The 23,889-nt window shown below is 57.9% G+C and overlaps 8 protein-coding genes across 8 annotated transcripts; 3 read left to right on the top strand and 5 right to left on the bottom strand.

Moving 5' to 3' along the window:
* Positions 1–383: 383 nt before the first annotated feature.
* Positions 384–1,441, top strand: QBC33DRAFT_558154 (YeeE/YedE family protein; the record flags this gene model as incomplete). The annotated part of the gene is made up of 2 exons (XM_060429857.1): positions 384–532; positions 622–1,441. 2 exons carry the CDS (start codon positions 384–386, stop codon positions 1,439–1,441), a joined length of 969 nt encoding a protein of 322 aa, XP_060284202.1.
* A 121-nt stretch (positions 1,442–1,562) lies between these two features.
* On the bottom strand, positions 1,563–2,389 carry QBC33DRAFT_40401 (Endoribonuclease L-PSP/chorismate mutase-like protein). The gene is made up of 3 exons (XM_060424115.1): positions 2,287–2,389; positions 2,074–2,185; positions 1,563–1,988 (listed from the first exon to the last, which is right to left on the bottom strand). The coding sequence occupies exons 2-3, from the start codon at positions 2,178–2,180 to the stop codon at positions 1,685–1,687; spliced, it is 411 nt and encodes a 136-aa protein (XP_060284201.1). The 5' UTR covers positions 2,181–2,185; positions 2,287–2,389; the 3' UTR covers positions 1,563–1,684.
* A 489-nt stretch (positions 2,390–2,878) lies between these two features.
* QBC33DRAFT_577664 (SH3 domain-containing YSC84-like protein 1) lies at positions 2,879–8,301 on the bottom strand (the record flags this gene model as incomplete). Its single annotated transcript, XM_060430998.1, has 8 exons — positions 2,879–2,924; positions 3,007–4,783; positions 4,855–5,158; positions 5,195–5,323; positions 5,376–5,387; positions 6,071–6,412; positions 6,452–7,956; positions 8,028–8,301. 8 exons carry the CDS (start codon positions 8,299–8,301, stop codon positions 2,879–2,881), a joined length of 4,389 nt encoding a protein of 1,462 aa, XP_060284200.1.
* A 2,566-nt stretch (positions 8,302–10,867) lies between these two features.
* Positions 10,868–12,461, bottom strand: QBC33DRAFT_40610 (uncharacterized protein). Its single transcript, XM_060424116.1, has one exon. It carries the CDS (start codon positions 12,264–12,266, stop codon positions 10,977–10,979), a length of 1,290 nt encoding a protein of 429 aa, XP_060284199.1. The 5' UTR covers positions 12,267–12,461; the 3' UTR covers positions 10,868–10,976.
* Positions 12,462–14,045: 1,584 nt separating this feature from the next.
* On the top strand, positions 14,046–16,121 carry QBC33DRAFT_577662 (uncharacterized protein; the record flags this gene model as incomplete). The annotated part of the gene is made up of 1 exon (XM_060430997.1): positions 14,046–16,121. One exon carries the CDS (start codon positions 14,046–14,048, stop codon positions 16,119–16,121), a length of 2,076 nt encoding a protein of 691 aa, XP_060284198.1.
* A 306-nt stretch (positions 16,122–16,427) lies between these two features.
* Positions 16,428–20,228, bottom strand: QBC33DRAFT_535886 (peroxisomal hydratase-dehydrogenase). The gene is made up of 7 exons (XM_060427657.1): positions 19,754–20,228; positions 18,444–19,667; positions 17,958–18,380; positions 17,678–17,835; positions 17,138–17,593; positions 16,919–17,023; positions 16,428–16,801 (listed from the first exon to the last, which is right to left on the bottom strand). Exons 1-7 carry the CDS (start codon positions 19,910–19,912, stop codon positions 16,636–16,638), a joined length of 2,691 nt encoding a protein of 896 aa, XP_060284197.1. The 5' UTR covers positions 19,913–20,228; the 3' UTR covers positions 16,428–16,635.
* An 85-nt stretch (positions 20,229–20,313) lies between these two features.
* QBC33DRAFT_535879 (putative d-glycerate 3-kinase) lies at positions 20,314–21,845 on the top strand. The gene is made up of 3 exons (XM_060427656.1): positions 20,314–20,483; positions 20,635–21,003; positions 21,140–21,845. The coding sequence occupies exons 2-3, from the start codon at positions 20,685–20,687 to the stop codon at positions 21,724–21,726; spliced, it is 906 nt and encodes a 301-aa protein (XP_060284196.1). The 5' UTR covers positions 20,314–20,483; positions 20,635–20,684; the 3' UTR covers positions 21,727–21,845.
* On the bottom strand, positions 21,817–23,780 carry QBC33DRAFT_39673 (extracellular mutant protein 11-domain-containing protein). Its single transcript, XM_060424114.1, has one exon. The coding sequence runs from the start codon at positions 23,672–23,674 to the stop codon at positions 22,082–22,084; it is 1,593 nt and encodes a 530-aa protein (XP_060284195.1). The 5' UTR covers positions 23,675–23,780; the 3' UTR covers positions 21,817–22,081.
* Positions 23,781–23,889: the final 109 nt, after the last annotated feature.

The following is a 23,889-nucleotide window of genomic DNA, read 5'->3' as shown; positions in this document are numbered from 1 at the left end:
CAAAGCTCGCATGTTTGACTTTGAACTAGCTGCCCTTCAATGCTCAGTTTCAAAGGGACTGTGTCGGAGATTCCCCTTTCTGGCGCACTAGCAGTAGTTTCCGGCGCTACTATCCTTGGACCTGACTCGAGCCCACGAATCCAACACGCCGGTAATTGTGCAATTTTGGGTTCCAATGGTGGAACCCCCATGGTGTGGGAAACGACCTGAGATCCATATCGCCACACCAATTAGTCCCCTAGCTCGTCGCCGTCCGGGGCCGTTAGAGATACCATGATCCTGGCTAGACAGCCTTTTATATAATACCGTCGGAGCAGACGCACCATGTCGTCTTCTACCAATCCGCACATATCATCCTCTGTCCCCCGGACGCACACTCAAGCATGAGCATCGCTACCGTCCTCACCGGCGCCGCCTTCGGCGCGTCGCTGGTCGCATCCGGTGTCTTCCAGCCCTCGGTCATCCTCTCCCAATTCAGGCTGGAAAACTGGCACATGACACAGGCCTTCCTGACAGCCACAGCGAGCAGCGCGTACGTTGGAAAAGACCCAAACCCCCCACCCGGGACCCCGCAGCCCTTCCCCGAACCTCCCCAAGCTAACCATATCCACCACCGCATAGCCTCTTCATCGCCCTCTTCCAAGCACTGGGCTCCACCCAGCTCAAGCCGCGCAACTTCTCCTCGCAGGGCCTGTTCGCCCACTACGACGGCAACCTCTTCGGTGGCCTCCTCCTCGGCCACGGCATGGCCCTGGCGGGCGCCTGCCCGGGCACCGTCCTGTCGCAGGTCGCGCTGGGCCTGCCGTCGGGCTACCTCGCGCTCGCCGGCGCGACCCTGGGCGGGATCGTGTGGACGGGCTTCCTGGCGTCGGCGTCGCCGGCCGCCGGGGCGGCCGGGGACAGGAAGCTCGCCATCCACCAGGTCCTGGGCGTGAGCCGCGGCGCGGCGCTGCTCGCCTTCGAGGCCCTCCTCTTCGCCGTCGTGGCTGGCACGGCGGCGTGGACGACCGCCGGGCCCGAGGCGGTGATTTCTCCCGTGTTGGGCGGGCTGCTGCTCGGCGGCACGCAGCTGCTGTCGCTGGCGGCGAGGGGGTCGCTTGTCGGGGTGTCGACGTCGTATGAGGAGGTCGGGGAGTGGTTCTGGAGGGCTGTGAGGGGCGAGGCGCCGCGGAAGTATACGTCGATTCTGTTCTCGCTTGGGATTCTCGCGGGGTCGTGGTCGGTTGCGCGGTTGTTCCCGTCGCTGGCTGTCATTGTGGAGGTGGACCTGGAGCCTTCTTCTGCTGTGACGGGTGGGTTTCTTATGGTCGTGGGCTCGAGGATGGCCGGGGGCTGCACTTCTGGCCACGGCATCAGCGGCATGTCACTGCTTTCTGTGTCCAGCTTTATCACGATGGGGGCCGCCTTCGGGTGGGGAGCAGCTGTTGCAAGGTTTCAATAACTTTCGATCTGATGATACCCGGATAACTTATTAGCTGCCCCTTTCTATACTCGCTCCATACCACGGTAGTGTGTTCTGGCGGGTATTGGTGGGCTTCGGCAAAGAGGCCGACCGAGCAATGCTTTTCAGACCTTTGCTCCTTACATCCTATATCACGGGGACTCTTGTGATGCGTTGTTGATGCTAAACCACCCCTAACCACGTTTTCATAACCCCCTTTCTCGGCCTTCAACAACCAGAGCCCTACACCGGCGGCTCCGAAGAGCCAGCCGCGCCCTTCCTCGCAGTGACCTCGATCTCAAACTTCATGACCTCCTCCATCAGCCCAGCCTGGATCATCGTCGCGGCCGGCCTCGCGCCGCCCAGCCACGCCCGGAGGACGGGCCACGTCTTTGGAAAGTCGGCCCGGTCCGGGAGGATGTAGCGCACGCGGACGACGTCGCCGACGCCCGCGCCGGCCGCGACCAGGGCCTCGTCGACGTTGCGCAGCGTCTGCTCCGCCTGCTCAGCCACATCGTCGGAGATGAGGCCGGTTTTGTAGTCGTACCTGGTTCGGGGTTTTGTGAGCCCTTGCTAGATGAGTTTTTTTTGGGGGGGAGAGGAGAAGGGAAGGGGGGGTGTCATGGCTGTACCCGGTGCAACCGGACACGAAGACCCATTCGCCGGAGACGACGGCTCGGGAGTACCCGATTTGGGCCTCAAAAGGCGAGCCGGAGCTGATTAGTTTCCTATCCGACATGGCGTCTGGATTTGGTGCGTGTGGGTATTAACCAAGTTGAAGGACTCGTTTGCATTACGAGAGAGGATCCGGCGCAACGAGGTCCTACCCGGAAGGAGTGACTCACATCGAGGGATGGCTCGTCGACTCAGTCTAGTGTATCACGTGGATTGGCGTGGGAGCTTGCAGAGGAGGTGCAGAGGAGGTGCAGAGGGGTGCAGAAGAGGTGCATAAGAGGTTGCATCACAATAGATTGGGACGGGAACAAGATCCCGGGACGGTGCCGGTGAGGAGTGGGTACCACGTGGCCCCCCGGTCGCTCTCCCGATATCCAGCCCTATGGATGCGGGTTCTTTTTCTGTCACGACCAGTTGGTTGCTTGCCCAGCTTCGGTCCCTCTCCGCTTCACATTACGTCGGTTTCATGGCTGTTTATGATGTTTTTATCTTCCTACCTCGGCATCACACCTACGTAGCCACCACGGTAGCTAGCTAGATAATGTTGCCTCAAGTTACACGGATTTGAGTTGACATACCCACCGGCATGGCGCAAGATCCCTCCCCACCAACCACCACGCCAAGCAAAGACCCGTCTCGTATCAAGAAGGCCATTTATTTCATTTTTTCGGCCTCACAAACTCCAACAAGGGTATCAGACCCTACCAGAAAAAATCAAGTCGAAACAAAACCTAAGCACATCGGACCGCACCTCCGCCCAGCTTAGCCGAGCATCGAGTGGTTCCGGATACCCTTGGGGCCAAGTTCACTACAAACGAATGAGGTCGGTTAGTCCAAGTAATTCTTTGACAACATCTTTACCAGCCGCAACCGGGGGGGGTTCAACTCACTTATAGTCCACTCTATTCAGGCTCATGAGCCTCTGGCTCTCCTGGCCCTGGGCGTCCATGTTGTGAATACAGAACGCCAGCCTCGCCGCCACCTGCGCGCCGAGGAACATGGACTCCTCGAACCCGTGCTTGGCCCACTCGGTGAGGTACGTGGGCAGCTGCGCCAGCTTGATCGCTGTCGGCGTTTGGCTGTGGAAGTGGTGGCTCGTCATGGCGCCGGCGTCCCCAGCGTTCGACCCGGGAGCGCCCCCCGCCGGCGCCGGCACCGCGAGGCCGGCCGTCGTCGCCGCCTGCAGGAGCGGGTTGACGCTGCTCGTCGTCGGCAGCTGGTGCGGCAGCGCGCCCGTCGCGAACTGGCTCGTGGGCGTCTGCGACCCCGTGCCGCTCGGCGTCCCCAGGTTGCTGGGCAGCTCGCTCGTGAACATGGTCGCCGAGCTGGGCGACACCAGGTGCCGCGCGTTGAGCGTCTGCAGGATGTTGTCCCTCAGCCCGCGGAGCCGCGCCCCGTTGCCGACAAAGACGAGGTTCTCCCAGCACGCGGGGCGCATGTACATGTCCTCGATGCCCTGCACCGCGCGGTAGATGGCCGTCACGATGCGGTCGATCTCGACCCGGTCCGCGAAGAGGAATCGCTCCAGCCCGACCTCGATATCCCGGCGCACGCGTCTGTTCTGGCGCTCTGGTACCGGAGGCTCTGGGGCTGGGGCGGCGGCGGCGGCGGGTGGTGCCGGCGCCGCCGTAGGATCCGAGGCTGGGGTTTCTTCAGGTTTCGAGACCATTGCCTCGGAGGGCTGCGGCTGTTCACCGTTCGCCTCCGTCTTCTGCACATCGCCCTCGGATTCCTTAGTCTGGTCCGGCGCTGGTTGTTGGCCGGCTGCGTCTGCCATCTCCACATCCTTGGGTCCGGCTTCTTTCTCTGCCGGCGGTGCTGGCTTGGGGGGAACATCCTCCTCCACGATCTCCTCATAGTGGAACAGGTTCCGGGTCCTCTTGGAATTGGGCAGCCGCGTCGGTTTCGCGGCAGCCGCATCGGCGGCCTCCTTTTCCCTGGCCCTCTTCCCCAACTTGGCCTTTTCCGCCCTCTCCCTCTCCTTCTTCGCCAGGAACTCTCGCGTCTGCCCGCTCGCCACGATGTTGGCCACGTCGAGCACGCCATCTTCGTCGACGCCCTTATCGTCTTCGTCGTCGTCATCCCCGGCAGGACCGCTGAGCTGCGACAGTTCGGCAGTCTTTGGCCCCTCCGCGCTGCCTGACGCTGCCTGGGAAGGACCTAACACCCCCGCCGCCTCGGTCGGCAGGTCCATGAGGTTTGGGCTGTCGGGGGTATACGGAAGGACCTCGCAGATGGGGCTCTTCTTCAGCTTCTCCGCCATTTCATAGCTAAAGCCCTTGTCCTTCAACAGGCCCAGGAGCTTCTGGGTCAAGGCTTCGCCGCCGCTGATGGCCTTCTTCTCGTCGGAGCTCCATCCGACGCTCTTGTGGTTGACCACTCTGCTATCGTATATGCATGTGACGTCGACCTTCTCGAAACCAACGTCGATCACGGTTAGGTGTGGCCACTTAAAGCCATACTGAGTCGCAATACCGCTGTGTATCATGCATAGAGCCGGCGTCTTGGTCTTCTCGAAAATGTACTGGGCCACGGCCTCGCAGTCGTGTCGCGTCCACTGCGGCGAGGTCATGAGCATGATGGGGGTGCTGTGGTAGGTGTTGGTGAGCATGCCGTGCACGTGGTCGAGGAAGGCGAGGAAGGCCTCCATGTTGGTGATGTGGCCGGCTATGTAAGGTGGGCGGCCAGGTCAGCGTGTATGCCCCATTGAATGCGTGCTTCTGTGTCACGACACGTACCTTGGAGAGGATAGACTGCGCCCTCGCTCGAGTCCTGATCCTCGATGTACTCCCACTCATCATCACCACCATCGGCTTTCTTCGCATCCTGGGCTCCATTGATCTCCGCGACCCCGTTGGAGGGCCGCTGCTTCTTGCGCTTCTCCGTGTGGTACGGTCTCCAGCCCCCTGTCTCCTCGTCCTTGAACATTCGGGTGGGGATGCGGTACGCCGGCGGCGTCAGTTCACCGCAGCCCAGCTGGGCCATGGTGGTTTGGCTGCCGGGGCAGATGACGAGGATCTGGTCCTCGCGCCATTTCCCCGTCTGACTTGCCATTGTGATATGCTAGTGTATGGCTACACAATTGGCTGCTATCTTTTGGCTTGGGGGAATCGCTTTCCAGTCGCGCAGGGGGACAGACGCGCTTGTCAGAACCGCGAAAATCCTAGTTTGTTCCAGGCGGTTACGTAAGCAAGAGCACAACGGAAGCTGAACCAACCTGAACTTGTCACTAATTAATCACTAAAGTCTAGGTCATCACTCTACGTGGGTACTACCTGTCCGTATATCAGCATCTATTGCAATTACAGCTCAGCATCAGTTCAGAGTCTGCTCACTTGGGAGTAACATAGAGAGCTATAATTAACAACCTCTCAAAGCGGCAGGCTTGAAGATTTGCACCGAGAGTTCCCGTTACTGGAAATAGTATCATATCTCTATAGTAATGCTTCCCCAGTGCAATGGCACTGGTTCGAGCTAAGATCATACACATAAGCCCCCAGCCGACCGACCGACCGACCGCTTCGGCCTGGTTCGACCCCGACTAAAACATTAACGTTACTCTTTATCAACAATGTGTCCATGAAAGGTGGCCTTCCTACGCCCCTAGCCACAGCAAGCGATCCCCGTGCCTGCACCATGATGGAGACGCATCAAAACGCCCATACCTTCCTTGCCCAATCCAGGTCCGGTTCGGCACAAAAATGTGGCCATATCTAACTCCGAAAAATAAGAAAACAATTATAATCGATCGGGCATGACTCTTCCAATGCACGCCGATCCTAAACGGGGGCTATCCAACACCGTCAGCCCGGGTATAATTCGAAAAATCCCGTAGCCGGGAACACCCCCTTTCCCAATGATCGAGGTGGGTCAGGCGGGTGTAATGTGGTATCATAGCATCTCTCATGCAACGGGAATGGTGTTCGAATCGCCATTGTGCGACAGGATGCCCACCTGGCCTTCGCTGTCTAACTTCTCGGGTTGGCTCGTTGCCGAACGAACGCCAATCTCGGCCTTCGGAGTCCTGGGCTCGCGTTCCGACTCCCCCTCGGCTGATGACGAGGCCGCCTCCCCGGTCACCGGGGTGGGGGGAGAGTGGTTGCTGCCCGTGCTCCATCTCTTCTCGCTGTTGGTGTAGACAGAAGAGGCTTGTTTGCGGTGCTGCTGCTGGAAATCCGTCTGCTCAGCCTCTGACTCCTTTGTGGCAACTTCGGAGACCGGAGTGGAAGCAGTTGTAGCAAGGGCAATCTCGTCTATCGCCGGAGTTGGCGCGCGTTCCGACGCCATGTCTGCTGACTGGAAAGAGTTTCGCAGCGGGCTCCTCAGTGACGAGACATCGCCATACTCGCTCTTGCTCGCGCGAGACGTCCGTGCAGGGCTCCTGGGTGGTAGCGGCGGTGGAATCCGCTTGGGGATGGTCACCAGGGCACCCTTGGCGTGAATGACCTGGGTCACTTGGGTGGACGCGATCGTCGTTCGAGTTGCTGGCGCCGCAGTCACGACCTCGTATACAATAGCCTCCTCGTCATCATCTTCCTCGTCTTCATCATCTGCATCCTGGTCATGCTCATCCTCGGGATACGTGTTAGATTCCTTGTCGGCAGCACCATCCAATGAGGTCGTCGGGCCAACAATAGGCTCGCTCTTCCGAGTGCTCAACCTGTTTGCAGCACCTGCCGTTTCCACCGAGTCCGGTGTATTGAGGTGCTGAATCGGGCTGGTGTCTATCTGTGTATAATCGACTTCAAATGGCTCCATGACTGTGGGAAGCTTCTCGGGGCCCCTATCCTGCCCGTCATCGCTGTTGTTATGGCTAAGCGTGGTTTCCGGTGTGTTTGCATCATCGGTCTGGGTGTAGGCATCCGTCACCGCGGTGGCCTGGGTTTTGTTGGACATGAAGCTCCCTCTGTTACTCTTGGAAATATAAGTGTCGGTACTCTGCCGGCTGAATTTGCTGAACACGGGGCTCGTCGGGGCGGGGCTATACTCGAACTGACTGCTTTGAGGCCGTAATCGAGTGCCGGCCTCCCTGATCTCAAGGCCGGCCATCTCCAGGGCGATCACGCCAAATGGGTCGGGGTCTTCTAAATTGGGAATGCCAAACGGCGACCGGGGCGGCGATAACGGGGAGGGCCTGGGGGTCTCAATGATGGCGTCGCCGGGGGCTGGCTGCTGCGAGAGAAGGTCCATGAGCGCCGCGTCGAAGTCTGTTCTTCCCTCGGCAGCCTTGATGACCTCAAACAGCGGTCGGGTCTCGGGTATGCTCTTGTTGATGTTGCCAGCCAAGATATCCAGCACGTCGACATTACCGGCGTAGAACCGCTCATTCTCGTTGCCTCGTCCGGTAACAAACGAGCCGTCCAGTCGGACGTCCTGATGCTTGCCCCTAGCCTTGAGATATGTAAGCACGGTGTTGTTCAGTTCTTTCCATTTGAGATCGTTTTCCAGCAATCCTGTGGTGACGAGGGGCCCAACAGTGAGGTTGACGTCGGAGCCGAGGGTTGTCCTGGGCCGAGTAAACATCTCCAGAGCGGCGACACTGTTGATGACGAGGACACAGTCGTAGATGTCGACACCAATGACGAATCCCACCTCGGCCGAATGCAGCAGGATGCCCGAAGGGGGCGACCATGTGCCGTCAGCCTTCCTGGCTATCAGAATTCCCGAGCCACCGGAGCCTGACATCCAGAGGCCGGAGCGCATGCAAGAGAATATCGCCAGGCCGACGGCATTCTGTATTATCCGTGGAGGGATCTTTTTCGTTACTTGCTTTGGAGTCGGAGGTGTTGTCAGGCTCGATGGCCGGGAGCCCCGGTCTTCTTGTGCGAGGAAGCCATCAGCTGATCAGGAGATGTTAGTGGTGTTCCTGCTGCCCAAGTTCGGACGACGATAGATTAGTGGTTGCACGTACTGCAGAATGACTTTAGGATGCGAGCTGCCTTGTCACATTCCTTGTCCAGAGTGGTAGGCCAGTATGTCTCCCTCCCGAAGCGCACGGCACCAGTCGCAGTGGCAGCCGCTGCTGGAGAGCTGTTACGGTTCGCTGGAGTGTTGCTCTTGTCGGCCCATCCAAACACCTTCTCCAAGGATGCAAGTGACGGCCTGGGCCTGTGTTTGTGACCGGTGGTGTTGTTATTGGGCTTCGATTTGTCCCACGACGGGAGCAGAGCCGAAACCCGCTGCATGGTGGGCTTCGAGTCTCTCTGCCTTCTCCTGCCCAGGACAACAAGAAGATGGGAGGAGGGTTTTGGCGAGCAAGAGGGGAGGAACCAGAGCAGGTACCCGCAACGGATAGTTGTGGAGGTCGCAAAAAGCAAGCTGCACAACACATCCAGCCCAGCGGGGGAGGCCGGGACCCAACCCAGGTGTGACGTGTGGCGGGGACGACGTCAGGCCTGTCAAGCGAGAAGCGAGAATGAGAGTGGGAAAATCCCAGCCCAGGCTAGCTGGGCTTGGCTGCCTGCAAAAGCCGCCCCGATATCATTCAGACGCTAGCAGGGGCCGGGTAGTGTATGCCGAGGCACCAAAAGGCAGCTGAAATGGGCAGTTGGCTGCCGATTTTGGCTCGATTTGGGGGAGGTGGCCCAGGTGGTATCGCTTTCGGTTTCTGGGTTGCACGTTAGCAATGCAGGTGGAAACTAAGTTTATTGCTAGGTTCGTAATCCGCACTGCTGCAACCGATGCTTGGGGCTCGAAAGTGTGGGAGGTGGGGATGGTGGGCAGCCGGGAGATGCGTCTCGTCCGGTTCCTGAAAATATAGTATCTCAATAAAAGTTTTAACAACTTCCGAAGTGCGGAAGTGCGGGTGTGCCTTTCTTTACCTACACTTTAATTGAAAACCTGCGTCAAAACAAAGTCCAGTGGTGGCGCCAGCGGATGCAGCACTGCGGCGGGAATCGCGATTAAAACTGGATAGAGAGTGACGGCGGAAAGGAGGAGCGGCAAGAACAGCTTTGGGGGGCCGGATGGGGAAATGATCGGGGAACAAAAGAAAACAAAAGAAGGAAGAAAAGGTCAACAAAAGCAAGAGAATAGAAAAAGGATAGTCATCATTGGGGGTTCCTCGAGTTTTCTCTTTTTAAAAATTTTGTCATCAATTCGCTCCATTCCAGTCAAAGGCTAACTAACGGAGTTTCCATCTTCAAAGCCGCATCCAAGTCAGGTCGGAAGGGCGGGAGGGCGCGATTGCCACGGTCAAGCATGAAGATCCCAAGCTGACTCGAGCAGCTCGTTGCTAATCCCCACGAAAAGGGATAGTCTACGTTCTCGAGGCCCCGTCCACTAGTGTATCATACTACCAGGTACCTCCTGTTCCTGTCAAGTTCCCGTTCCCGTTCCTGTCACTGTCCCTGTCCCGATTTGGGTTCCAGGAGGGCTAGAATCGAACCCGTGGATCGCCCATCGTACATGGCTTGGGCGCCACCGGGTTCTATCGGGCACTTTGTCCGTGTCACATTTTGATGGAAGGGCCGGAGAAGTTCTACTATGTAGGCTTTGGCGAGAAGCTCCGCCTTGGTGTATGTAGGGGTTCTATTGTTGGGACTATATCTAGTACCTAAGTTTCTTAACGAATTTAAGCCCTTCGATTGAGATGTGGGTATCGAGATACCGAGGCATCTATCCCAAACAACAGTTAATCAAGGAATTCTAGGGCATCAACACCCACTGTAGGAACAGCGGGGAGGACGACGCCATTCGTTTCACTGAGGCAGCGAAATCTGGGCTGTGTGGCTGGCTGAAATCGATACATCTGCAGCACGATTATCTCGACCATGCTTTTGGGCTCTTCCATTGTCGAATGGAGCCGACGATCCCCATGCGACGAGGAACTTGGATCAACCCCTTATGATTCCTTCGTCCTGCAAGTCTACACCTCTTGGTGGCACAGAGCCTAGAGGACCCCGAATTCCATCAACGGGTTACATGAATGTCTAAAAGTAGAAAATAGGGGACCCCAGATACCGAACCACCGAGCCACCCGTCCATTCACCCTCCCACCCCATCTCCCCAAACCCGCAGCTCACCCTCTCACGGAAAGACTTAAATATCAACCATCATAGCCTCGCCACCGGGCACAACCCCTTTATGACGCTCCAGCCAGCTGCCCACGAGCTGCGATGCAAAAAAGCATCGTCCGTCCTTGAACGGCGCGGCCCGTATTAGCAGACTGAAGCCCTCGCCTCCTTTCCTGCGCTCGACCTTCATGCATGTCTCTCCCCATTTCACTCAGCCAAGGCAGCGCAGTCCCCTGACTGTCTCGCTGGGCAGCCAGCCAGCCTCTTCCCCCTCGCCGTGCCCTAAGTACCGCCACACGCGCGAAAGGGATGATATGAATAGCCTGACGATGCAGGTCTCAGCGGAGACGAGCATCCACTGGTTGGCTGTCCATGTTGGCTGCAAATGTGAGCGCGCCAAGGAAACGGCGTCAAATAATATCAGATGAGGTTGAAGTTATTTAGATTTGGTCCTGTCCCATTTCAATCTTGTCTTGCAATCCAAACTTGCGGTCTGCAATGGTATCCCTTTGCAGACCAAGGGGTATATCTTCTAACAGCAGAGCCCAAGCCCCCTGAGCTCTGTCACGAATAGACGCGGTTCGCTTCTTACAACGCGTTTCCCCCCACCCCACCCCCTTCAGCATTCCAGCCAGGCCTTAGCGGGCCTTGGCCTCCCTGACTGACAGAAAAGCCCCATTAGGAATTATCCCGTTGTTGTTCTATTGTTGTTACAAAACAACGTACAGCCCACTTCCATCTCTCCATTCAGGACCCGTTCAACGACGACGGGTTGCAGCCTGGGGGGCCGGTGATGCCACCTTGAGTTCCCTCAGTTCCACGACCGGGAGGGGAAATGGCTTGCGTCACTCACCTGAGACAACAAGCTTCGGATATTCCCCGCCCTGCACAAGATATCTCTCGAGCTCTCGACAGTCGACGCTCTGGCGCGACGGGCGCATGCCCTCCAGGCGCGCCTCCTCCCAGTCGTCGGTGGTGATGGCGTGGAACTTGTATCGCTCGCGAGAGCTGGTCATGATCTCCCCGGCCTCGATGTCCCCTTCCATGTGGAACCGCTGCAGCCGCGGCAGTTTCTCCCGCAGCGACGTGAAGAGGGACCTGAAGGAGCCGTCATACAGGTGGATGCCGCCGATGCTGGCCTCGTACGGCTTTGCGAGGCCTTTTCCTCCCAGCCGGAGCCGTTCGAGAGTCGGCCCGTGCCTGAGGAGGAACGAGCGCAGGTCATCCTCGGCGCAGCTGATGCCTTCGAGCTTGAGGTCCGTGAGCTTCTGGAACGTCAAGTCACCCAACATGGCGCGAAACGAGAGGGTGAACTTTTCGCGGGGCGCGTGGTAACTGTGGAACCTGAGTGACAGATGCGTCAGGTGCGGCGAGAACTGGAGGACGTGGCCGAGCCCGTTGACGGCCCGGAACTTGGACTGGGGGAGCAAAGTGCTCGGCGAGTCGATGGCAAGATCGAGCCGAGATAGTCCGGCGAACGAGCGGGCGCAGTCGAACCAGTGTTTCCTGTCCCCCGCAGCCTTGAAGATCTCCAGCGGTAAGGGGTCGACGGTGAGTGAGGACAGCTTCACATTCTGTATCGCCGAGACGACGAGGTTCATATTCTTGCAAGCCTGGCCCCGGTCCCATCGCATGCAGCTCCGTACCTGGAAGGCCTCGCTCAGGATGGGAATGTCGTAGGGACATTTGGTGTAGGTGATTTCGAGATGTTTGAGGTTCGGAAGCTGGTTGAAGGACTTTTCGACGAGGGCTGACTGGCTGGCAAACGAAGGGAGCCCGCGGCCTCGGGCCTCCATCTCATAGTATTTGACCCAGGCATCTCGCAGGATGTTATCGCGCTCCTCGGGCTCCGTGAGCCAGTGCTGGAAGAAGGAGGCGTGGCGGGTGTTGTACTCGTCGACCCTGGCGAAGTTCAAGGTGGCGGACTTGATACTGCCCCGCAGGCGGGCATGGCTCGATATCGAGTGCAACCTCTTGATGTCGTCTCTCCACTCAACGCAGGAAAAGTGAGGCGGGATGAGATAGTCGTAGGCCACATTGGCCAGAGTACTCGACACCAGGCGAAGGTTTTGCACTGCAGGCGGATCACAGTGCTCGAAGATCAGACGGAGGAGCTCAACAGGCAACAAGTCCATTCTCTCAACCACTCGAGGTGACACTGAGAACCCCAGCTAAGAAGGGGTTTATGAGGTAAACCGAAGAAGGACGTTTTGGAGGCAACATAAAAGAACGAAAGCCGAAAAGAGAAAGAGAAGAGAGAGAGAGGTATAAAAAAAAGGTCTACCTAGGATGGGGTTGGTCGGTACACATCAACACCAAGATGCAGGTGAGAAAAAACAGGGGCCACCAAGATGTATGCCAGGTCTCTGGGGTTTTATATCCTTCGTCGATCCCATGGATGGATGCAGTGGTTCCTCAGCTCCCTTTCCCAGCCATTTACGACTGGTTGGCTCCTCCTCTAGTTTGGGTCTGGGTTGCATCTCCTGGAACCAGCTAAAAAGAGAAAGGAACAAAGAAAAAAAGTATGGACGCAGATTCTGTGCCTGTGCCTGTGCCTGTGCCTGGGTTCGATAAAGTCGGTGAGCTTAAGACATGGCGGGCCAACTGCCAAGCCCTGGTTAAGGCAGGCATCTGCTGTCGAATGAGGGAACGGCTTGCTGCAGGGCTGGTGACTGGAAACTCCATCTGCAGGCCAAGGCAGGTACAAATGATGTCTCCAGGATCCGACTGCCACCTCAGAAGGGCGGTGGGATGGTGGGATGGTGGGACGGTGGGACGGTAGTCTGATAGCTCAGAGCAATGGAATTACTAACTTATGCACCTTCTTGTTAGCTTGAGTGGTGATTCAATCTCCGGTTTGTCCGCCTGGGGTGTTACCTGGACAGCGATGCGGTACCTTAGCTTTTAACTTGGTTGTGCCCGACGGTTCGGGCACCCTCTCTCTGTATATCCATACACCCCATGGATCAGGGATCATGGACATGGAAACATCCATGCATCCTGGCCAGTCTCTGTCTAGCAATGGCAACCATTCCCCTCAAGTATTCTGTACAGATTACTCTGTAAGGCTGGCTTCAATGTCAGCAGCCATTGACTGCCTATACGATGCATGTAATCCCACAGCTGTCAGCTGTCAGCTGTGTGCTGTGAGCTGCCCACTTCTATCTTGGCCAAGATCCAAGCTAGGATGAGGACGTGCCTTGGAGGTCAGCAATCAGATAATTGAAGATCCAAAGAATGGGGTTCTGGCCCAAGCATGGCCAGCTTACGTATTCCCACTCCTAAGCTTTCCTCGGGTTGGGGTCTCACCGCGACTTCTGTACGAGCACATTGTCCCTGGCTGCACGAGCTAAAAAAGAAAATGGGCAATCAGAGGCCGACCTTCGGCACCAGAGTCTTGTGGCAACAATGGCGTGAGTGATGGCCAGGCAGCACTGTCTACCTTGGCCTATGTATTCCGTATATGCCTATGCCTGCTTCGAGAAGGCAATTGTGCTTGCTGGTCAGACTCGAATGAACATAAAATCTTAGAGATTATTCAACACCTATTTACTTAAATGTAGATAGATACCTAGGTAGCTTGCTGTCTCAATCATGGATGCTCATTGCAATCCTTATCCTTATCGCGATCTTGGTCTGGCGTGGCACCTACCGTGCCATGGCTTATCCGGCAACATGGTTCACCCGTCCAAGCTGTAGAGGTGTGCGGGACCGGACCCCAACAAATTGCCTGGTGGTTTCACTTCTAGACTGACTGCTTCATCAACTATTTTACTTTCACACTTGAAACCTTGTGCAATCGGCCAAAGTTTGGTTAAACCCAGACTATCAACAATACAAATGCTAGCCCGTCCTGGGAGCCATCCGACCTATTAGCAAAGCATGCTGTCTCTCGACAGGTCACAGCCAGCAAGATGGTGTTCTCAGCACTCCTCGGCCTCTCGACCGATCGCACCACCCGGCCGACTGCGGTCAAGAAGAAGAAGAAGAGCCCCTCTGCAAGCACTGAAGCCTTGACCTCGTCAAGCTCCAACCAGGGTCGGGACTCTCCACCACGGCCCGAATATCTATCAGACGAGGCACACCTGCAGCCTCTAGATCCCGACACTCCAGATTTGCGGGAACTCAATAACTGCCTCGAGGCCCTGGCTGCTGTATTCCCCGATATCCAGATCGACGTCTTCCGAGAGATGCTATCGAGCTTCGACGGCGAATCGAGACTGGCTCTGGTCGCAGACGCCCTGCTAAAGAACAAGGCTACCTGGGTCAAGGGGAGGTGGCGCGTCGCTGGGGAAACACAATCTTCTAATACCAAGCGTGCTTCCACCCGGAGGCAAGGAGGGGGCTCTCTTCTCCAGGACAGCGAAGTTTTCCGGAGCCCCGAGTACAAGAACGCCGCCAAGACTCTGGCCTGGCAAGAGTTCAAGGGTCTGTCGCGGCCGACCATCAACGCGGTCCTCGCCGAGTTCAACTACTCGTACCTCGACGCCCGCCCAACCCTAGTCGACCTCTCGGCCAAATCCTGGTCGTTCGCCATATCCTCGGTTTTCCTGCGCAGAAAGCCCGTTTCGTCTTCCGAAGCCGAGAACCACCCTCTGGTGGTGTGGAAATCTTCGGGCCACGGCTCCATTATCCCCTGTCTCAAATCGACCGGAAATCCCGAGCTAGATCGCGAACTCTTCGACTACCTGATAGCCCCGGTGAGGGAACGAGCGCGGGCTTCCCAGCTGGAGAATGATCGGTCGCTGGCCATGTCTCTTAACAACACAGAGGCCGAGGCGTCGGATAGCACGCACGACTGTGCCTGTTGCTTCACCAGCGCCACATTCGAGGAGTTCACCTCGTGCAATGCCGAAGGGCACCTGATCTGCCACCGCTGCGTGCAGCACTCCATCAAGGAGGCGGTCTTCGGCCAGGGCTGGCGGCGGAACATCGACGCGCGGAGCGGCACCCTCGTCTGCCCCGCCGTGGACTCGAGCGAGTGCGAGGGCCGCATCGCCGCCGACCACATCCAGCGGGCCATGCTCGAGGACAAGGGCGGGGCCGAGGTCCTTGCCAAGCTCGACCAGCGCCTCGCCGAGCACAGCCTGCTGGCCAGCGACCTGCCCCTGGTGCGCTGCCCGTTCTGCTCCTACGCCGAGGTCGACGACATCTACCTCCCACTCCGCGAGTCGGAGCTGCGCCTCCGCGCCGACAATGTCTACAACCTCATCTTCCTCGTCCTCTGCATCGGCATGATCCCCTTCTTGCTACCCGTCATATTCCTCTCCTCCCTCGCGGCCGTGCTCCTGAGCTCGCGGCGGACCGTCGGCGACCACGTTGCGGGCCAATTCCGCGAGGCCGTGGTGCGCCACCGGCGGCGGCAGCGCGGGCTCAAGTTCACGTGCGGCTCGCCGCACTGCCGGCGCACGTCGTGCCTCTCGTGCGGCAAGGAATGGGCCGACGTGCACGTGTGCCACGAGTCGGCGCTGGTGGCGCTGCGCACGCAGGTCGAGACGGCCATGAGCATGGCGGTCAAGCGCGTGTGCCCTCGCTGCAACACGTCCTTCGTCAAGACGGCCGGCTGCAACAAGCTCACGTGCCCGTGCGGCTACAAGATGTGCTACGTCTGCCGCAAGGACATTGGCGGCGCCGCCGACCCCGACGGGCCCGACGTCGGCTACCGCCACTTCTGCGACCACTTCCGCCCCGACGGCGACCCGCGCCCCTGCGACCGCTGCGACAGGTGCAACCTGTGGCAGTCCGAGGACACGGACCTCGTCCTCGAGCGCGCCCGCGCCGACGCCGAGCGCAGGTGGCGCGAGGCCCGCGTCGCCGATGGAGCCGATGGCGCCGGCGGCGCCGAAGGCCTTGACGCCGTCGCGGAGAAGGCCTTGCTCGACGCCGGCGCCGGCGCAGGTGCCGCAGGCCGTCGTTCCGCCCTACTCGCTGGGAGGTGGCCTTCCGTGCCGGAGGTGTTTGATATCTTGGTCGAGAATCTGTTTGTATGAAGGGGGTTTGGGTTGTTTGCTTTTTCTTGTTGTACTGTTTTGATCTTGTAGAACTACTCCCTCTCTCCCTTTTCTGCTTTCCTTTTCCTGCATATTTTTGGGCGTAGGAAGTATGCGAAATTCCCAAGGGGAGGAATGATCTTCGGATCTACCGACATCGTGGAAGCAATAATGGGAGAGACTCTTTTTTTTGTTTCTCGGATCATGACGGATCATGACTGGCTGGTTTGGCTTGTAATACTCGCATCGGCAGGCGACGGCACATTGCGATGGGAAGGGATGTGAAAAACTATACCCAGGACTAGACTACTTCGTTAGGTAGTAGGGAGGCAGGAATGAATACAACGACGTAATTCCAATTCAGCGCTATATACTTTTTTACAATGTGGTGGATGGGATGGCCGTCCCCCAAAGATAGCATCATCTCTCCCACCCCCGCGGGGACTAATGGGGACAGTTCTCGACGTATAATATGGAACACTGACACCACATACTTCTCCTTCTCCAGTCTTATCTAGACCAGCTCCGCGGCAGCGCCGCTGATGGCCAGCTTGCCCGTCTCCTTGACCTTAGTCTGGAAGATGACCCTGTTGCCCTCCTTCCACATCTCCGTCACGAGGGTCTGGCCGGGCAGCACCGTGCCGGCGAAGCGGACCTTGATGTTCTTGTAGGGTCCAAACCTATTTATTGGCCGCACCGGTCAGTCTCCAAGTTACTCTCATAGCCACCCATCCTTGCCAGGGCGGGAGGAAGGAGGGAGAGCCAAGGTAATTAGGGATGGGGGTTTGAAAACGTACTTTTCGTAAACAGCCTTCCCGGAGATACCGAAGAAGCAGAGACCGTGGAGGATAGGCTGCTTGAATCCGCCCATCTTGGCGAAGCTAGGGTCGATATGGAGGGGGCTATATGTGAGGGAGGGTATCTCGTTAGCAAAACATGACATCCATATACTGTGCAGTCTAGACTATACAGGCCGGGGAAAAGGGACAACATAATAAGAACGCTGTCAAACTCACTTGTAGTCCCCGCTCAACCGGTACACAGCGGCCTGCTCCTCGGTCGTCTTCTCCTCGACGACCACGTCCGCCAGACGGGCGGGCGGCTTGTTCGCGGCGGTGCTGGCGCCGCGGTCCTGGGGCCTCGGGGGCCCGCCGAAGCCGCCGCAGCCGCGGAGGAAGACGGTGGTCTCGTTATAGAAGAGCTCCTCGCCCGTCTCGGCGTTGTACGTGGTGATGCCGTTCTTGGCCACCGCCGCCGCGCCCTTGTCCACCACCTCGAGGAGCCGGCCCTTGGACACGAGGCGCGCCGCCGTCGGGATCGGGTACTTGCGGATCTCGAGGTACTGCTCGCCGTGCAGGAGCATCATGGGCGAGAAGTTGGGCACAATGTCCTCCATGCTGTACGGCAGCTCCGCGTCGAACTGGGGGATCACGCCAAAGGTGGGGAGCACCTGGAAGTCGTCGGCACCCTCGCTGTTTGGTCTGCGTCAGCCACATTGCCCCAGAATAGCCTACCCGAACAAATAAGATGGGAATGTGAGGGGAAGAAGGTCTTACAAGACGTAACGCAGATCAGTCCTCTTGGCGCCAATGCCCAGGTTGTAGAGCATCACGTCGCGCTCTCCGTACTTGAACTCGGTGCCTATCGGCTCGGCATTCATCGCCTTCTGGATGGCGTCGATATATTGATTACCGCCTACTGAACCGGACTTGCTCTACACACGCCAAATGGTTAACGACTGTGAAATACTAGACTATATTGGTACAATGATACATGTTCTTCGTCGGAGATACATTGACCTGACATCATGGGATGGATCATGGAACCAGTTCATACCTCTTTTGAGCTTTTGTTATCCATGTTCGCCATGATCTTCTCCAGGCTGTCTTGTGTCTTCTCCGGGTGGTCTGCGCGTCCGTCGAAGGTGACAATGTCCTTCCAGTGCTTGACAACGGCCTCCGGGGTGAGGGGCACGTCGACGGGGAAGCCATGTCCTCCTGTCCGCTGCCATCTGGTCTGACCGACCCAGCCGCTGCCGACCTCGTACAGCCCGCCGTTCGGGTTCTTGGGCACCTTGTCGCTGGCGAGGGCGAGGACAAGCGGCGCGATGTACTCGGGCTTGAATGCTTGGACAAGCTCCTCGGGCAAGATCGTCTTTGTCATGGCCGTGCCGGCGTTGGGGGCGATGGCGTTGGTGTAGATGTTGTACTTCTGTCCCTCGAGGGCAAGGGCCCGAGAGAAGCCCAGGATGGCAGATTTCTAGACGTTATTTCTTAGCGGGTGATCCTTGTCTGGAAGGCTTCCGACGAAAAGGTGACTTACAGCAGCCGCATAGTTGGCCTGGCCAAAGTTGCCGTAGATACCACTGGTGGATGTGGTGTTGATCACGCGACCATACTTCTGCTTGAGGAAGTAGGGCCAGGCAGCCTTGGTGACCTTGTAGGTTCCCCGAGCGTGCACGTTCATAACTGGGTCCCACAGGCTATCATCCATGTTGGTGAACGCCTTGTCCCGGAGGATGCCAGCGTTGTTGACGACGATGTCGATCCTGCCAAAGGCATCAACTGCAGCCTTGACGACGGCGTCACCGTCCTCGGCGGAGGCCTTGACACCAACCGCCTTGCCGCCCATCTTCTTGATCTCGTTTACGACGTCGTCCGGGTTGACCAAATCGTTGACAACGACGGAAGCGCCATTCTGGGCAAAGGCCAGACAGTATGCCCGACCAATGCCAGCACCACCTCCCGTGACGAGGGCAACCCGGCCGGTGAAGTCGACCTTCTCCCCCTTATCGTTCGGGCCCAACTTCTGCGACTCCTCTAGCAGAGTCACGAAGTCGTTAGTGCCGCTCGGGTACTGAGGATTGGAGAAGTCGATAACCTGATCCCATTTCTTCAGGACGGCGCCCGCGGTGTAGGTGTCGTCGCATTTCAGGAGCTGCCCGCTCGAGCGCTCCCACCTCAACTTGGCGATGTGACCACCGCCGACTTCGAATATGGAGCCCGACTCGTCCGTGTTGCTCTTGTGGACGAGGACAGCCACGAGTGGCACAACCCACTCGGGCTTCATCAGCTCCAGGAGGTCGGGCGGCATGATGGTCTGGGTCATCCGGCTCGCCGCCACGGGTGCGATGACGTTCGAGATGATGTTGTACTTGGCGCCCTCCTTCGCCAGCGTCTCGGTGAAGCCAACCATGGCCAGCTTGGCCGCCGAGTAGTTGGTCTGGCCAAAGTTTCCGAACAGGCCTGCTGCCGAGGCCGTGTTGATGACGCGGCCGTACTTCTGCTTGCGGAAGTGTGGCCAGGCGGCGCGAGCGCATTTGTAGGAGCCCTTGACGTGGACCTTGAAGATGAGGTCCCAGTCGTCGTCCTTCATGTTCTTGAAGCTGATGTCTCGGAGGATGCCGGCATTGTTGATGAGGATATCTATGCGACCGAAGGCCTTGATGGCCGTTTCGATGATCTTGTCGCCTTGCTCGACGCTGTCGTAGTTGGCCACGGCCTTGCCGCCTGCAGCCTTGATCTCGTTGACGACGACATCCGCAGCCTGGTGAAGTGGGGCCGTTAGTAGACGGTACGAGGACGAGGAGACGAAGCCCTGGAGACCAGGAAGGGCTGGGTAGTCATGCTCACCTTTGTGGAGTTACCCTCGCCCTTAAAGGAGCCGCCGAGATCGTTGACAACAACGCTGGCTCCGCGTGAAGCAAAGAAGGTGGCATATGCCTTTCCCAGCCCACCGCCAGCTCCAGTTACGACAACCACCTGGCCGTCGAATCTTAATTGGTCCGCCATTGGGGAATGGGTGTGTCTGAGATAAGAAAGATGCAGAACAACAACAGGTGAAGATTGGTCTTGGTGTCTTAAGGGGAGGAGGAGAGATAAAAAAAGATCTAGAGAATCAGCAGTTGGGTTGAAGTTGCAGAGTCCATATACTGCTCTTTAAGCATATCTAAATACCATGCGTAGGATCGGCCGATTCGGTAGGCAAGGTTACGCCTTGGTTATGCTCCAATTAAGCCGAGGCCCGCACGGCTTTCTGAAGGCCACATTCCACTGCACGCCCAGCATTGCCGAGAGGCGGGGTGGCAGGACAGCGCTAATACTAATTTAGCCACAAATTCACATGCTACGCTGTCGGTAGTGAGGTCATGCAGCACGATGTCGTAGCAAAGGTACCTTTCTGCATGGGAGTGATCACATGCAACACTGACTTTGGGATCGCATTTCCAAACGAGTCAAGTGTCTCCAAGCTGCGAGGTGGCAGCTAGGTCCCTGGTCTCCACCGACATACAAACCATAATTCGATATACACTAGAAAGCCCTCTATCCGCCGCTCGTCCTCGAACTGTATTGTACTCCAACCGTAGGTTCCAATTTTCCCCAAGTTTTCCCCACACTTAGCCATGGCGAAAACGGGGCCGCTGCGAAAGCGGAGGACGAGGCCATCCATCGGCCGGCTTTATCGACGCCAGCCCGAGTAAGGAAAACAAAAGATGTACTAACCCCACAAGAAGGGTTCGAAATTATTTCGAGGGCTCTCTCGGCATCGTCATGTTCAGCAAACATGGCCGCCACCCCAGACGTCGCCCTGCAGTCGCGGGCAATCGACGATAAGTCGCCCATCTGCATCCCCTTCATCCTCGAGCGCCTCAAGCTCCACCGCGCCTCCAACTCGACGAAGCCCTTCATCATCGGCCTGAACGGCGTGCAGGGTGTCGGCAAGACGACCCTCGTCAAGGCCCTAGCCGAGACCCTCGAGGACCGCGAGGGCCTCAAGACCCTCGTCGTCAGCATCGACGACTTCTACCTGAGGCACGCCGACCAGCTCGCCCTGGCCGCCGCCCACCCGGACAATGCCCTGGTCCAGAATCGGGGAGAACCAGGTGAGTTGGATTTCTTGGGCCCCCAAATCCTCTCTCATTCGCGGCGGCGATATATGTATATATATATAGAGAGAGAGAGGAGAGAAATAAGGGGGGAACCCCACCTTTCTAACATGTCCCTCTCCTCCCCGGCCAGGCACGCACGACATCGCCTTGGCGCGCCGGTTCTTCGACGCCCTCTGCTCTGGCGCCCCGGCGCACATCCCGCAGTACGACAAGTCCGCCTACTCGGGCCTAGGCGACCGGGCGCCGGAGTCGGAATGGGTCTCCATCAACGGGCCCGGGCAGCCAAAGGTCGAGGTTGCCATCCTCGAGGGCTGGTGCGTCGGCTTCCGGCCGCTGGACCACGCCTCCATCGAGGCCAAGTGGCGGGCGCCCAGCCGGACCCTTCACCGGCACAAGCTGGAGCACCTGTTCTTCGTCAACGACCAGCTGAGGGCCTACGACGGCCTCACCGACCTGCTCGACGCCTTCATCCACATCGACGCCGCCGACACCGAATACGTCTACGGCTGGCGCCTGCAGCAGGAGGAGGCCCTGAGGAGTGAGCGCGGCGCGGGCATGACCGACGAGCAGGTCGTCAAGTTCGTCGACGCCTATTACCCGGCCTATGAGCTCTTTTCCGACAAGGTGAGAGCGGGCATATTCCCGCATCGCCCGCGCAGTCAATTGCGGCTCGTCGTCGGGAAAGATCGGACCGTGCAGGACAAGATCGTGTTGTGACATGCTCCCTGAGCAGAAATAGCTACCCGTTGCAGCTACATAGTTATCTATATTGAACAGACCCGTTTTATCACCGTTGAGAAGAGAATAGAGAAAAACAAAGATACTGTAGCTCCATGACCAAATGCATGCGGCATTGACTCCCGCCCATCCGTTCCGTCATAAACGTCGTATAGTTCTGTTGTCGTTCAGTCGTAGCGATAATGGTAGCTCGTGCCGTCGTTGGCCCCTGAGTTGGCCTAGGCAGTAATCAATCAAGCGCCTGATAACACCGTCAAAGTGGTTCGTTTTCTGTAGAGTACAGCCCCCCTCCCCCCTCCCTTTTTTGGGATGATTGTGACCAGACTCCATGTGCTCAGACTTCGACGTCCTTGCCCTGCATCATGCTCTGGCCCTCCTTCTTCATGTCTTGCAGAGTGCGACCTATGCCCTCGATTTTGCCTCGAACCGCCTCCTCCCGTGCTGAGATCTCACTCTCGAACTTGACCATCATCTCTCGCTTGGTTTTCCGCGACGTCTTCATTCTCTGCATGACGCTGCTAAACTGCTCGAGGAACCAGTCGCCCGAGGCTTCCCAGTCTTGCAAGGAGATCTGGGCAAAGAAGCGGTGCTGGTCGATGCTATCTTTGTCCTTATAATGCTCCAGTTTATCCTCAATGCTGTCCCCAGTTGGGCCAGATGTCTGCTGCAGGGCGGCCGCTTGCGGATCAAAGTCGAAAGCCTGGCCTTGAAGATCGGCGTAATTCATGGCGTTGAGTTCCGCGTCGTTGTAATCCAAGCTAAGTCGGCGTTTTCTGGTTGCGATTGCCTTGTCGCGCCGGCGGCTGGGAGTTCTTGCAAGAGGGCTTCCCTGCAAGCTGTTCTGGATGGCTGGCAGCTGCCGTGAAGCGCGTGGCGTGTGGTGGAGGGCTTCCCTGATATCGTCCGTGGTAACCTCCGCAGTCTGCATACCAACAGCAACTTGGGTGTTCCAAGTTGGCTCCTCGACAGGAGTGAGATTTTCAAAGACTGTCGAGCGTTTGTGCGCAAGCTCTCGTTCTCGCTGCCGTTCGCGTTCTCGCAAGGCGTCTTCCACTTTGGCCTCGATAAAGCGGCTGCTCTTATCAGACCGCCTTCCTGGGGAGCCGTTCAGACCCCCGTCAACGGGATTGCCGCCTTCAGGTCGCTCTACGAAGGAATTGCGCTTTGCCTCGCGGGCGTCGCGATGGGGAAGCTTGGTGCGTCGGAGAGTGTTGTTGTTCCTGGTGGGGGTATTTTCGTAGTGGCGGTCATCTTGATAAGAGGCTTCCGGGCGCGAGGTTTGTTGCTGTTGTTCATTTATGCCGCTCTGGACACTGGTATTTAAGGTCGTGGCGCTGGGCCCATTCCCATTCACAGCGGCGGGCTGTTGGACAACCTTCAGCATGCCGTTCTCTCCAATGACGAAGGGGAGATGGTCGTCGTGGCTTCGTTGCCGCTCAAACTGGGGCGGCCTCGAGTACGTGTTCTCACTGTAGTGTCTTCCATGTTGACCCCTGTGCCTGTCGGACGTCCCTCTGCTGTCGGTCTCGTCGAACATGGAGGCCACGGTCGAGTCCTCCCATATGCCGCCGCCATTCTGGGAGTGGCCAGCGTCTCGACCGGTCTCTGACGATCCCCTGCCCCGCTGCATTGGGTGGTAGTGTTGTGCGGGGGGGCTCATGTTGGAAGCTGGGACTGGTTGGTTGGCGAATCGTCCCCCCCTCGGCACGGGAATCTTGGCAGCAGCCGCGATCTCCTGGCGGGACACAACAATCTGCGGCGATGGCTGCAGAGTCGCGACTGCTGCGGGGCCTGCTGTTGTCGTCCCAACTCTGGGGCTGGCTGGGCCATTGGCGGGAGCACTGACGGGGCCATCGGCATGTCTTGAAACAAACATGCCCATTGACCCCATCTTCTTCTTCGCAGTCGGCATCATACTAAGTCGCATGGACAGAACTCTTGACGGGGTGACTTGGAGGTGCTTGAGTGGACAGTGGAGAGATGGAGAGTTGGGTTGACAGAGAATGTGTTTATTTGTTTACGTGTAATGCGGAGAGGAACGCGTGTCTAGTGTCTAGTGTAGGGCAGGGCATGTATGGCTGTCTGGTGGCGACATGTGTGGTGAGAAGCGACTTGACGAGGTTCGCCGGAGGCTATTATTAT

This window comes from Phialemonium atrogriseum (assembly GCF_030411735.1).
Source record: "Phialemonium atrogriseum strain 8032-3 unplaced genomic scaffold QBC33scaffold_10, whole genome shotgun sequence".
NCBI lineage: Eukaryota > Fungi > Ascomycota > Sordariomycetes > Cephalothecales > Cephalothecaceae > Phialemonium > Phialemonium atrogriseum.
Note: the sequence above shows the minus strand (reverse complement) of the source record. Positions and strands in the feature narration are given on the sequence as shown.

What these genes read in the sequence shown, in the direction of transcription:
- QBC33DRAFT_40401 (XM_060424115.1), bottom strand. Translation starts at nt 2,180, where the DNA reads ATGTCGGATAGGAAACTAATCAGCTCCGGCTCGCCTTTTGAGGCCCAA. An exon ending in TTCGTGTCCGGTTGCACCGG is followed by an intron (nt 1,989 to 2,073) that starts GTACAGCCATGA and finishes ACCCCGAACCAG; the next exon opens with GTACGACTACAAAACCGGCC.
- QBC33DRAFT_40610 (XM_060424116.1), bottom strand. Translation starts at nt 12,266, where the DNA reads ATGGACTTGTTGCCTGTTGAGCTCCTCCGTCTGATCTTCGAGCACTGT.
- QBC33DRAFT_535886 (XM_060427657.1), bottom strand. Translation starts at nt 19,912, where the DNA reads ATGGCGGACCAATTAAGATTCGACGGCCAGGTGGTTGTCGTAACTGGA. An exon ending in AGGCCAACTATGCGGCTGCT is followed by an intron (nt 18,381 to 18,443) that starts GTAAGTCACCTT and finishes AATAACGTCTAG; the next exon opens with AAATCTGCCATCCTGGGCTT. An exon ending in GGGAAGGCTGTTTACGAAAA is followed by an intron (nt 16,802 to 16,918) that starts GTACGTTTTCAA and finishes GCCAATAAATAG; the next exon opens with GTTTGGACCCTACAAGAACA.
- QBC33DRAFT_535879 (XM_060427656.1), top strand. Translation starts at nt 20,685, where the DNA reads ATGGCCGCCACCCCAGACGTCGCCCTGCAGTCGCGGGCAATCGACGAT. An exon ending in CCAGAATCGGGGAGAACCAG is followed by an intron (nt 21,004 to 21,139) that starts GTGAGTTGGATT and finishes CTCCCCGGCCAG; the next exon opens with GCACGCACGACATCGCCTTG.
- QBC33DRAFT_39673 (XM_060424114.1), bottom strand. Translation starts at nt 23,674, where the DNA reads ATGCGACTTAGTATGATGCCGACTGCGAAGAAGAAGATGGGGTCAATG.